At 35.0% G+C, this 14486-nt stretch overlaps 1 protein-coding gene across 1 annotated transcript; it reads left to right on the forward strand.

Moving 5' to 3' along the window:
• The first annotated feature begins 252 nt into the window (after positions 1-252).
• Positions 253-13033, forward strand: ABHD10 (abhydrolase domain containing 10, depalmitoylase). Its single transcript, XM_069472591.1, has 5 exons — positions 253-502; positions 2708-2891; positions 7262-7373; positions 7784-7921; positions 12449-13033. Exons 1-5 carry the CDS (start codon positions 361-363, stop codon positions 12785-12787), a joined length of 915 nt encoding a protein of 304 aa, XP_069328692.1. The 5' UTR covers positions 253-360; the 3' UTR covers positions 12788-13033.
• Positions 13034-14486: the final 1453 nt, after the last annotated feature.

Genomic DNA, 14486 nt, shown 5'->3' on the forward strand with positions numbered 1-14486 from the left:
GCTCCCTGGTGTCCTCGGGTTGAGAGTCCCTATCTAGGAACGTAGGATACTGTTCCTCCCTGAGCTTCCAGGCCTGGAATATCTATCCGCCCGCTGAAAAGGCAGCCTCCGGACAACGCTCAAAGTTAACATTCCAAACTGTCACAAGCAAAAACTGCCTAAGAAGAAAACCAGAGGCCAAACAGCGAGAATGGCAGGAGGGACGACGCTCTGCGCATGTGCGCCAGCCGCGGGGCGAAAGTCAGGCCGCGAGCTGTTTAGCGAGTTCCGCCTTCCAGCCGCAGCGCATGCGCAGCCTTGGCTCCTACGTGTCGTACGCGTCTCTGTAGGACAGTGCGGGGTGCGGGGACAGCTGGGAAGATGGCGGGTGTGGGCATGACCGCTGCGGCGGCTTGGGTACCTTGTCGGAGCTGGGGCTGGGCAGCCGTCTCCTTCGGCCCCCACCGTGGCCTCAGCGCGTTACTTGCACGGATACCCCAGCGGGCGCCACGATGGCTCCCAGGTCAGTGTCCGGAAGGCCGGAGTAGCCTGCGTTCTTTCGAACGCCTCGGGTTCCCTCCGTTCCTGTACCTGTACAGTGCGGTTTTGGCGCCCCATTTGAAACTGCCCCTTCCTTGGCACCCCGGTTCTAGGCGCTCTGTGCCGTTCTAGTGCAGGCTATGAGGAGAGCTCTGCCGCGACCCTGGGGCGTTCCGGGCAGCCCGGGCCCTTGCTGGCGTTTTACGCTCTGCAGTTTAAGGAGCTCCTGCTCTCTTGTCTCCCCTGCATTAAACACGACCCTAGGAAGAATTAAGATGTGTGTCTAGTGCATTTGATTATCAGTTGCTTCTGGGTTTACAGATTGTGACTCTTAAAATGCTTAGACCTACCCTCCCTTGACTTGAAGGGACTTAAAATATGAGGCTTGTTATTTTTAAAAGTGTAGTAGCTCTTGTCAAGCCTAATTTCTAGTTTTGCCTTCTTAATGTTACCACTCAGCGAAAGACCATAATCAATACTGTACAAAGGAAACTAGAATTTGGACCAAAAAATCAGAAAACCTCACTTACGTATACACACTAGTTTGTCTTTGAATTATAGTCTTTTATTTTTTGGCTTCCTGTGGTGTTCACACCCTTGCCACGCGGAATGGTAATTAATGTCATGGCAGATACACTTTGTTTTGAGTGACAAACTTTAAACTTATATAATTAGCTTAACTTACATTTAATTGTACCCAACCAAAAGGAGTATTATGTATAAGCACTCCTAGCAAAGTATCCTATGTCAGTTCGTTAACCAGAGTATAATAGTCTTTCAGCTATTTAGCAAACATTCACTGAGCACTTTGCACCATTAGCTGAAATCCTTATGATGCAAAGATGATTTATGGATATATTATTAAGAATCTATCCACTTATAACTCACCAACATCAAATAAATTGTAATTATCTCAGGGGAAAATTACTGTGTTGTGAAGTAATATCTGGAAGAGGATAGAAAAGATTTTTTGAGTACTCAGCTAATGGAAGTGGGAAATGAACATTTTTTGTTGATCTGTGGACCAACATAACTGGCCCCTACCAAAAGTCTGAAGTTCGGCATATTTCTCTATTCATTGAAACTTAGAAGCAAGCTTTCGTGTAAAAGGGATAGCTATAAGGCCTGCAATTAAGTTTTTTAAAAAAATCAACTTTTTAAATCCAAAATGGGGAAGACTTTAGCAGTACACAGTGAAGAAAGAGACGAGAAGTTTTCGTCAGCCACAAGACAGTAGAGGAAGGCTTCACTTAATAAAAAAGATATGTTAGTCCAGACAAAGACTAAGGAACCACGTAAACTTATTGCCTTGGTGGGAGGAGGTGAAATTAAAAATGATTTTGTTTTTTTAAAATATCTTTCTGCTCTTTTTAAAGAGCAAGTATCATTTTTATAATAGGGAGAAAATTTGAAAAACAATGAAATGGAGTAAGTTTGCCAATTGTACTGTTACACTTAGTGGACTACTACGCTAAGGTCTGTGTGTACAGAAAGGCAAACTGACAAATAAAACACAAAGTGATTGTGGCGTCCTATGAGAAATACTTTTCCAAAAATGATACTGTTATATGTTATTCAAGGTTATTGTAAAGAAACTGCTCTTTGAACCTACCTCATCTGATACAAAATTATGATGGGGTGTAACCATGGCCTATGATGTCATGGATGGAAGTTGTAGGGTGGGGGCACAGCATCTCACCCTTTGAAACAGTTTCTCAAGGGCAGACCAAACCCGTTTCTCCCTCCCATCCCCCTGAAAATAGAGGATGCAAAACTCTTCAAACATTAAAAAAAATAAGACAAAAATCTCACAAGAGAGGGCCGAAACTAGGTAAATCTGAATGTTGATTGATACTGTTTAGGATAGATGATACAGCAAGAACAGAAAAATGTTTTAATGAGTCTCATTTTTGTTGCCTTGGAATTTCTACCTCATTGTGTATTTTGGAAGAATCAAGATTGGACCTTGATCAAAGAAGGTACTGATTTTGACACGATTTTAAAACTAGAGATCTCATGCACAGATTTGTTAATTTAGTACTTTGAGTCTATTTTTGTTTTTCCTATTAAATGGAAATGGTATTTAACATCAATTCAATGAGTTAAGAAAGTTAAGACTGAAAATATATGTGGTTTTCTAAAAACTGAATTTGCAAACCATAGTTTATGTTTTATGTACTTTGTTCAGCTTGCAGACAAAAGACATCATTCTCTTTACTTAATCGACCAGACCTTCCAAGCCTGGCTTATAAGAGGCTAAAAGGCAAAAGTCCAGGAATAATCTTCATCCCTGGCTATCTTTCTAATATGAACGGTACAAAAGCTTTGGCGATTGAGGAGTTTTGCAAATCTCTAGGTCACGCCTATATAAGGTAGGAACGACACGTTTCAGAGAAAATATTGCTACTATTTAGTATGGCAATGGAGAATTACTTCTCCTCTAACCAATTGAAGTAAATGCCAGCATTTTTATAGATTAATTTATTTCGGTGGTCTGTAAACTTTCATCTTGTGATTTAGGGTCATTGTAAAAGCAACCTTTAAAAGAGATTTTGTAAAGGTCTTTGTGCCACACTGACAATGCTAGCAGGAAAGGACATCTTAGGGAAACCAGTGGTAACTAAGCTGTTTAGATGCAATAATCTACATGATAACAAACAGATATACTAGTTGGCTTTCTTGTAATTGTATTATGGTTTTCTGTTGGGGACTTAAGGCTTTATTTGACTGCTGTTTATCATCTTACTTCTCAAATATGTATTTAAAAGTAATATGTATTTAAAAGTATTGTAAAACTAGTATAATTGGTTTCTGCTGAGATTTCTCTTCCCTTTCCTATAATTTGTATATGTATAAGCGTAAATAGGGATAGGTGATGTTTAACTAAAACTTGATTTTATAATTCCTAATTTTTCATACTGACATTATAGTAAAATAATTTGTTTACATTGTTGTTATTAGGTTTGCTTACCTATGACAGTCATTTATTTAGTGTCTGATTTTCCAGAAGAGGTAGTATGGTTTAGTGGAAAGAATATTGGCCTGGAATTCAAGAAACATGGGTTCTAGAATAAATTCTAGCAATGACTGTGATAAGTCAGTTAATAAACATCGGACCTAATTTTGTCATCAAAAAAAAAAAAAAAGGAGGTTGGACTAAGGTCTTTTCTAGCACTAACAGCCTAAAAATCTATTCCTCTAACTTTTTAGGAGAGTAGTTTCGCTAACATTTATTCAATAATTCTAGAAAATACAGCTGTATATAAAACTTTCAGACTATCTGTTCAGTGTACTAGCAGAAATTATGTCGTATGGATTTAGTCTTTATGAATTGTTTCTTTTTTGTTATTTTTATTTTATTTTTTATTTCTTTTATGAACTGAATTATTCAATTTTCATGCTCAGAACTCTTAAAATTTGTTCTGACTTAACTGTTATTCTGAAGATTGTAGTGTTTTTTGGAAATAGACTCTAGCACTATACTGTGTGCTGCATAATATACAAAGAATTATAAAGTATTGTACTTAAAGATCTTTCAAACAGGGTGGGAAAGCACAAGATAAAATACAAAGGAGAAATTAAATGAAAATACTCATCAGAATGTGATTAAGTTCCAAAAGAGCAGTCTACTTAATTGCGTAAGGTGAGAGAAAAGAACAGACTTTATAAAGGAACAATGGAGAAGAGTTAGGATTTGGGTAGGAGGAAAGAGCGTCCGGGAAGGGGGACTACTCTTAGCAGAACATCATAATACCAGAAATGTTGTCATTTTCTTTTTTGCCCCTGAAAGAATTTGAATAAAGAGATTGCCATTTTACTGGTTCTTGAATTTCAGTTGAGACTGTGAGAGCTATAACCAGTTCCTATCTCCCTATAAAACATAATGTGGGTTTTCTGCATTTTGGATGCTATATAAGTATACCTTTATAAAGTATATCACTTCACTACAAATTTTTAATTTGATAAATTCCTTTTTATTTGCACTTACCAAAGTTCATTGCAATCTTATCACTATTAACTATTGATTACATTTTAGTTTATTATAAGAGATTTTATCATCTCTTTTCATATTCTCCAATTTCTCAATTGTTGTGAATTTCACTGTAAAATTTAGATCTTGAATGATAATATAGTTTATTATACAAGAAATAGTACATATGGCTATATGAAAATGGTTTATTAATGTCCTATCACTATGCCTAAAATAAGCTTGAGTCAGATCTCAGCAATATAATGCAAGGTTATGAGGCTAGTATTCTCTCATAATTATTGCTAATAGAATTTTAAATTTGGGACTATGACCCGGAACAATGAGGCTGCTAGGACAGAGATGTGTTATTGTTTATAAAAGTCTTAAGATGCTGAATACGTTTGAATTATTTTTGTCCCTGGATTAGGGTTCAGCAGAAGTGAGCTATATTTTTTTACATGTAACCTGTTAGCATCCCTAATTGTTTATGTTTTCCTTCATGAAGGAGCTCTACAAGTATTTTGTGTCCTTACCATGTATTTGGAGGGCAACTCACTGTAAAAGATGCAGCATGTTACCCACCAAGGAGGGGGAAAAGGAGAATTAGCTGGTGTCTTTCCAACCCACCCCTCATCATCTGTCTTCTGCATACCCTGGATTGAGGGGGAAACAACTGATGTAAACTGCAGCAGCCACCTTGCTCTATTTCCCAAGGATCCAAAATCATTTCACTTCAAACCTAAAGAAAAATTTAACTTCTTTTTTCTTCCATCACTTATAAATCCCTTATCTCTAAGGGAATATGAATGTGCCATATATTCTTTCACATTCTCTAAAAACGCAGGGATTTATTGGTTTTTACCTGATTTTAAGCATCAGCAAAACAAGAAATCTTTGATATTTGAATTAAGTAATTCTTTTTACTTTTACCCTCCAATTGTATACTTAGTAGGTATTGTTATCCTCAGTGTGTGAGGTTTCCGTGCCTAGCCACTATGAAGAATATAGAGGCAAAAATAAGATAATGGTATCCCCCCCATACCTGGGAATGAACATAGAACCTATTTTAGAAAAGGCAAATTAATCAATGTGGCTAAAACAGGAGTTTCCTCTGATGAAGTAATAAAAGATTAAGCTGAGATGACTGGAATATAATGGTTTAAAAAAACAAGCCAAAGCACTAAATTTTTATGTTGTGTTACAGAGAACCATTGAAGGTAATGCTATATCAATACAATGCTTAGGAAGAAACCTGATGGGTATAAAATGGAGACAGAGTCATAGTGACATAGGAGGCTGCTGTGTAGCCTAGGTTTACAATGACAAAGACCTGCACCAAGATACTGTCCTTTCCAGAGTGCAAAAAGAGGGATGAACAGGAGAAGAAATGAGATTGAATGATTATGGTAGAGGGCAGACAGTATTCTGTTCCCTGGAAAAATAAACTTGAATAAAACAATCTGCCTTTAAGGAACTGACATTCTAGTCAGAGGGAGACAAATACTTAAAAACTTGATTACAACTCATAGTATGAAAAGTGTTGAGTATATACAAAAGAAAGTGACTGGTACTAAACTGGGTAAATGTGTCAAGCATAGTTCTTCTAAAAGAGATGTTGTGAGTTAAAGAATTCCGAGGAGTTTGAGTGATGCAGGAAGGCATTCTAGGCAGTGGAACAGCGTGCAGAAGCTCAAAGTTATGAAAGGACTTATCTGGGATTGAGAGTAGTTCGATATGACAAGGGTTTTGGTTATCTATGGGCATGGTATGATACTTCATGATTTATTGAATTGGGACCTTTAAAGAGAGGTAAAATTCACAGATCAGACACACTTTAAGCCTAGATAATTAGGAGGTTGGAGGGAGAAGTGGATGGGTTGGTGATGATGAATTTGATTCTGATCTCCTTCCTTTCCATTAATTCAGTAAATATACACTCAGCAGCTGCCACTTGCAAAGAACTGATCTAGGTACTGGGAAAGTATTGGTGAACAAAACAAAGTCTGTGCCCCTGTGGAGCTTTTACTCTAGTGTGGGAGACAGACCACAACAAATAATCAAATATCTTTTATGTCAAGTAGTAATAAGTGCTATGAAGAAAATTAAGTAAGAAAATAGAAAATGATGAAAGAAGTACAATATTAATGATTGAAAAGTCAGGGAAGGCTTTTCTGGGGATGTAACATTTGAGCCAAAGGCCTAAATGAAGTGAGGAGCAATGTCAATGGATGTCTGGAGGTAGAGTATTCCATGTAGAGGGAAAAGCTGATGAGGCAGGAATGTGGATGGTGTATTTCCTTTAACTTCAAGAAGAAAAGTAAGGGTACAGTTAGAAGGGAGGAAAGTAAAAAATGAGATTAGAGAGGTAGGCACCAAAGTTTGCTAAGGACTTTGGATTTTATTAAAGATTATAGAAAGCCTGTGGAGCGTTTGTCCAAGACATGTTTTTTGTTTTAAAAGGGTCCCTCTGGCTACTATGTGGAGAATAGTCTATGAAGGTGGAAAATGGAGACAGGGAGGTTTATTAGGAGAATATTGTATTAGTTCGGTTGAGAGATGACGATGACTTGGATTAGGCTGGTAGCAGTGAAGGAGGTGAGAAAGTGATTGAATAGAGGAATTTGAGGGTTAAGCCAATAGGATTTACTGAAATATATATTGACTGTGATGCTTTACTGTATTTTAGGCATTGTAATAATGAAGAATGTGCTATATTTCTTAAAAATAAAAAAGTAAATATATAGATATTTAGATTTTTTTTCCTTTTTCCAGATTTGATTACTCAGGAGTTGGAAATTCAAATGGTAACTTACAAGAAAGCACAGTGGGGAGATGGAGAAAAGATGTTCTTTCTATAATTGATGACTTAGCTGAGGGACCACAGGTACTGTTTTAGTTAAATATGATTATTGACTGTAACCTCATGATATTCAAGCTGTTTCTTTAGATATGAAAATTTATTTATTTGATATTTTAAATGTTTAATAATCAAGTTTGATATTTGATTTAAAATTGTTCTATTATTTTTACTTTCTAATAAATATAAGTAGCATTTTACTTTTTATTGTACAGATTTTGTTTTATGTTCATAACTTATTCTGTATTATAGACCTAATGCTTTAACAAAAAGTTAATCATGATTGAATTCTACTTTGTGCCAAATATTAAAAGTCTAAGAGCTACATGAATATATAAAAAAAAAGTATATACATTTCTATTAAACCACTCACTCCCATTATAGACAAGAAAAAGAAAGTCCTCTTTAATAAAAACTAGACATATTTTTATTTTTAGATACTGGTTGGAAGTAGCCTTGGTGGATGGCTTATGCTTCATGCCGCAATTGCACGGCCAGAAAAAGTCATGGCTCTTATTGGTGTAGCTACAGCTGCAGATAGTTTAGTGACACGGTTTAACCAGCTTCCTGTTGAGGTAAGTCACGGGTTGCTTTGGCGACCTCAGTATATATACCTCCTGTCATTCTTCTGCTTCCTTTTTCTTTGAATATTTGTTCATGTGTCATCTACCCTCTGACTTACTATGTTGGCCCATCTTTTGTCTTAGCTGCCTTTTTGTACACAATATCTTTCCCACCTTTAACTGTTTGGCCTCTTGTTTAAGGTTTTTTTTTCTTTACAGTCTCTTCAAATCACTCTGCCAAATATTTTAGTCACTTTAATGAAATCACAGTTGGAAATTTCTTTTTTTAACAACATTTTCTTTTTTAACAACATTTTACGTCTTTGGATTATATGTGGTGATTTCTTTTTGTACCTCTTATTCTTACTTTCTGCCATATGGGCAATAGTAGCTACTGTTCTTATGACCATGTCAGACTAGACTAATCAATTGTGAAACTACAGTTGTCCCTCAGTATCTGCAAGGGGCACTTGTTCCAGGACCTCCTTCGGATACCAAAATTTGCTGATGCTTAAGTCCCTGATATAAAATGGTATAGTATTTGTGTATAACCTCCTCTATAAACAATCTTTAGATTACTTACAATACCTAATACAATGTAAATGCTTTATAAATATTTGTTACACTGTATTGTTTGGAGAAAAATGACAAGGAAAAAAAGTCTGTACATGGTCAGTACCGACACAGTTTTTTCCCTCGAATATTTTTGATCCATGGTTGGTTGAATTCATGGATGCGGAACCCCCAGATACGGAGGGCTGACCATACTTTTTTGCCTGAAAGTAGCCTCAGATCCTCTCAGCAGAGCTGTCCAGGCAGACATTATCAGTCAATCAGAGTTAGCACACAGATGAGATTTTCCATTCTTGGCTTAGATACTTGGTTGGTATTCTTTTTCTACTCCTAATTCTCGTTTTTTTAAAAGGAAAAGTGCTTTTCATTATTACCATATTCGTCAGCAAATCATGGTAGAAATGAGGTTTCTGAAGTAACTGGGAAGATAATTTATTATACTCTGTTATTGGACATATAAGCACTTCAGTTTTCTGCAAGGATAAGGGAATAATGAGTAAGAGCTGTTTATTTTTGTGTATTTTTGTTTGTTTGTTTTGCAGTTAATTGAGTTCTCTTTGGGCTTTTTTTTTCCCCGTAGGGATCTAAATTTTCGCCTGTGGGGCTAAAATCCTGGCAGGCCTGAGACAGAAAGTAAGGAAAGAAAAACAGTCTAGAGCAGTGGTTCAAAAAATATGGTCCCCAGGCCAGCAGCATCAGCACCATTTGAGAGCTTGTTAGACATGCAAATCCTTGAGCCTTGCCCTAAATCAGAAACTGGGGCTACCGCCCAGCAATTTGTGTTTTAACAAGCCTCTGTAAAGTTTGGGAACCACTGCTGTGGAGAATGGAGGAAAAGAAGGAGGATGAGGGAAAAAAAAATTATTAATAAAAAGGAAAATAAACTATGTGTAGTGTTGAATAGTGAATGTCATTCATTGACTTTTACCTCAAGTTCTGCATTGATACCTGTTCCATATATCATCTATTCTAAGTTCATTCTTAGTTCATGTTATTCTCAACTCCATAAGAAATAGCATAGTCTGTCTGCATAGTCAGACTCCTCATTATTTCCTATCAGGGATAAAATTACAAAGCTGCTCTTCCTTGCACTTACCTCTTATATCTGAAATTTTTTCACTTGGTCATTTCTGATAGATAGTTGCTCAATATGCTCATGCTTTTCCTACCATTGCCTTTTTGTGTGTGAAAACTTGGACCCCTTGCTTCATCCTCTTAACTCATTAATATAGTGCTGCCCGTGGTAAGAAATTATCTCAAGGGCATGGCAGACTGAAAAAGAGTTGGTTTTTTTGTTTTGGTTTTGGTTTTTTGATTATATTTTTTGGTTACTGGTAAATGACAAAATCTGTGAACATTTCTTTTTTCATGGGTATATGCACATGACTCAGAGTGAGGGTAAGATAGATACTACCTAAGTGACTGAGAAGATAGTCTCCAAATCAGGGTATATTTTTGCTAATCCTTAATCAGATGAAGAGTTGTTAACAGAAGTATGCTGAGCCCTTGTCAACTTAAAAGCAAGTATAAGGAAAGAGCAGGACCACTGTCTCTTCTTCACACAAACAGCTAACCCTAACAATATCAAGGGAGCAGAAGTGGAGATGTTTTTCTATCTTTTATAACCCTGGGAATATTAAACCCAGCATTTCTCATTGTCTCGGAACTTGACCTCCCTTTTAACTGACTATTATCTCCTTCTTTGGACACTAGAGGGCCTACGACATGATGCACAGCTATTTGTAATCTAAGCTTCTGAACCACCACGTTGCTTTGATATAGTTCTTCTTGGTGGAGAATTGTGTATACTGCACATTTTTTTTTTGTATAATGCTGTTTTTGCTATTTTTGAACTTTTTGAGGATTTGAGACATAGAACATTTTATAAAGTTAACTTTGTTTTTCAAATTGACCATATTCATTCAATTCAGTGGCAGGTAACAGAGCTAGTTAGGGCCAGAGATGCTTAAAATCAAAATACAGGATGTCCCAAAATTTTTGTAAAATTTTTTGATGAATATTTTGTTAAATAAAGTTACATTTACAATTTTCCATTTTCCCTATGTTTGGCTACTTTTGGGACACCCTATATTATTAATGCAATGTCTCAGTAGTAATTAGCATAGCTTCTACCTCAGCTATGAAACTAAGCTCTAATTACTGAAATGTATACAAATTAAGTAACAATCCTGAGTAGCTTGAGGATAACTGAATATCATTTTTGCTTTAAATATTTGGTCATATGTTTTAATACAGAGAACCCTATGATATTAATATAGATTCATATATTTTATAGTTTTTTAGAATTTCATTAATTTTAAATTATTTGGAGACAGATATCTAGAAGTATCACTGTCAGGTATTTTCACTGAAATAATAAATCTTTTTGGAATTTTAAAAAATACATTAAAATACCTAAATACATATAGATTATATTATACATATTTTATTTTTTAAATTCTTGTTTTCCTTTTTATATTGCAATAAATTAATTTTAAAAGTGGGAAAGTCATAGTATTTTTATTGAAACGTTCATTTCCAAATATATGTCACTTTTCTTTCCTTATTTTTTAAAAAAATTTTTGATAAGGTAAGGTGTCCATTCCATTTTTTTCCAGTCAGAAATGCCCTTCATATAACATGATTGTAAAAGCATCAGAACTATTCAGAGCTTGATTTCTTAGTTCAAATTCTGATAATCTTTCCAAAGAATTTATTATATGTAAATAAAGTTTTATGCTAAAAAATGCTCATAGAAGTATTTCATGGGAATGGTCAAGCTAATTATCTTAAACTGATTATAATGGACTATTATGCAGCCTTTGAAACCTTTTCATAGAATTTTTTAAAACTCAGAAATACATCTACTAAATAAAGCAGCATAGAAGACTGTATAGTAATGTGTAATAGATATGTATTTTACATATTACATATATAAAAACCGAACATGTAGAAATATACTGGAAGGAAATAAACCAGAATATTAATGCTTTTCATACCCATGAGGTAGGATTATGGATAATCTGTTTCTTTTTACACTTTTTTTGTTATTATGTTTTCTGTAATGAGTATATGCTACTCAGTACAAAACATTCTAATTTGTAATTAGATAAATTAAGACGAATAAATTATAACCTAAAAAGTAGGAATTCTCAAAGAATGAATTGATACATAATGTTTTGTTTTAAGGGAATAGATGTAGAAGTGATACTATTGTTCAGTTATCAGGAAGTATGTGGAAGACTTGTCATCCAAAACAAAAAACAAATTTTTTTCTCATTCCTACAACTCTGGAAAGAAAAACTATACAATTTTTTACATTCAGCCTAAAATTGCTTTAGCATGTATATGATTGTCCCAGAGTAATCACTCTTATTTTTAATTTTTAGTTCTATGCTTGATTCTACCCCTTCCTTCCTTATCTCATACCCATTTTAGATACTTCTCTTATACATATGTTTAGTTTTATGATTTTGAAATCTAAACAATTTTTATTCTAAGATTTGATTTTATATAAATATGAATGATAGCTGGACTGATTCGAAGAAATTATTGTACTTTTCTCCCCCTTCATTTCCCTTTTCAGTTGGGGTGAAGCAACATTTGATTTAAGATGATGTGTAATAAAGTTAGATAAATTAAGTTTGAATCCTAGCCATAAGTTACCAGTTACTAGCTTTAAACTTTGAACATGATATTAACGTCTCTAAACCTTAACATCTTTTTATAAAAATGGAATAATAACACATAATCAATATAATAACAATATTATCAGGCTCTTATGGGATAATATATAGTACTGTCAGTACCTTGCACATAGTCTTTAATTATTGATAATTATTATTGTTACACTTTTATCTCTATCCTCTTACTCAAGAACTGCTTTCTTTAGATTACTTAAGACTACTGCATGTGTTAATGTTGCATAAAGTCCTAAATACTTTTATTTTCCTATTTTTTCCAAAGCTAAAAAAGGAAATAGAGATGAAAGGCGTGTGGTCCACGCCATCAAAATACCATGAAGAAGGAGTTTATCACATTCAGTACAGTTTCATTAAGGAAGCTGAACACCACTGCTTATTACATAGCCCGATTCCTGTGAACTGCCCTATAAGATTGCTCCACGGCATGAAGGATGACATTGTACCTTGGCATACGTCCATGCAGGTTGCTGACCGAGTGGTCAGCACAGATGTAGATGTCATTCTCCGAAAACATAGTGATCACCGAATGAAGGAAAAAGCGGACATTCAACTTCTTGTTTACACTATTGATGACTTAATTGACAAGCTTTCAACTAGTTAACTAGTATCACATTTTTAATTGGTACATAAACTAATGTATCCAGAAGATTAGAAGAGGGATAACAGATCAAATATCCTTATACTTGGGTTTTTCTCTCTTACCTCTATTTTGTAAATATCAGATGAGTATTTATTTAATGATGTATTTGCACAAGTAATATAAATTGTGTAGAAAATACCAGCTGCTGTTTAGGAAATTTTCTCCTTCAATCCTTGATTTTTTTTCATTAAAATATTTATTTTTTTATTCAAGAAATATTTACCTTTCTTATGCTTATGTTAGTTATGCCAACTCTTAATTGCATTCTCTTCTACTTAGAATTATTAATAAAGCTTGATTTTTTGTTTGTTATAGATGGAAATTTGTAAAATTACTTCTGATTTTAAAATGCAAGTCACGAAACATAGGAAAATATTTATAGAAATAAATGTGAAATGATTGGAGAAATGTCTGAAGCATAATAAAGTTCAAAAACTAAGGCTATTACTTTATATATTATATACTGCACATTATATTCAAACTTAAGGTTTTACTTTTTTAAAAGCTCAAAACTTTATAGTGATAGGAGATACTTTTGGCTTATATGTTGTATATTTAAATGGGGAATTTCATCTTAATGAAATAACATTTTTATATTCTAATAGATAAAACTAAAGAGGAAATTGATCTTTATATTATTTACTATTACCTACTTGCAGAAACATTTTTTATTAATATGGACCTAAGTACAGCTAGCTAAGTGATTGCCACCCAAATCAGAGGGCTTTCTGTAGAGTTAGTAAGAAAATATGAAATGTAAGTATAAGGGGTTTATTTTTTTAACTAAATGAGCTTGTGCAGTAACCAGCCTTAATATTGAGTTGGTGTTTTTTAAGCTATGAATTTTGACTGGACTTTAGCTTGCTTAGGTTATGTCTGTCAAAGTATAACTTTCGGTGAATTAACACCATGACAGATACGTGTGTGTGTGTGTGTGTGTGTATATAAAATGAGCATGTGTCAAAGACTTATTTAACTCATTAATGAAGAAACCAGCAGATAATAAGCCTGGTTCAAAGAATAATTCAAGAAACAGTAGGCCGGGCACGGTGGCTTATGCCTGTAATCCTAGCACTCTGGGAGGCCGAGGCGGGAGGATCGCTCGAGGTCAGGAGTTTGAGACCAGCCTGAGCAAGATCAAGACCCATCTCTACTAAAAGTAGAAAGAAATTATATGGACAGCTAAAAATATATATAGGAAAAAATTAGCCGGGCATGCTGGCGCATGTCTGTGGTCCCAGCTACAGAGGCAGAAGGATCACTTGAGCCCAGGAGTTTGAGGTTGCTGTGAGCTAGGCTGACGCCACGGCACTCTAGCCCGGGCAACAGAGCAAGACTCTGTCTCAAAAAAAAAAAAAAAAGAAAGAAACAGTAATTATAGGTATTGAAGAAAAAATGTTGGGACAAAATTGTGAAGAAAAAAGTGATAATATCGCAGGCCTGGGTCCTTAGAGAGACCTGCTTTAGAAGGTTGGCTCTTGGCTGGAATCTGGGAACTTGGATTTCAGAGGTCTTCCACCATTCTAAGAACTGATAAAAGTAGCTCATATGCCTAAACTGTACAATGTGGTTTGTGCTGAACACCTACTTTCCTTCTGGGAGTCTGGAATTTTGGTATGTGCCAGGCAGACTGCTTATGTGACCAGCTCCCAGTAAAAAT

This window comes from Eulemur rufifrons, chromosome 7 (assembly GCF_041146395.1).
Source record: "Eulemur rufifrons isolate Redbay chromosome 7, OSU_ERuf_1, whole genome shotgun sequence".
In the NCBI taxonomy this organism is placed as follows: domain Eukaryota; kingdom Metazoa; phylum Chordata; class Mammalia; order Primates; family Lemuridae; genus Eulemur; species Eulemur rufifrons.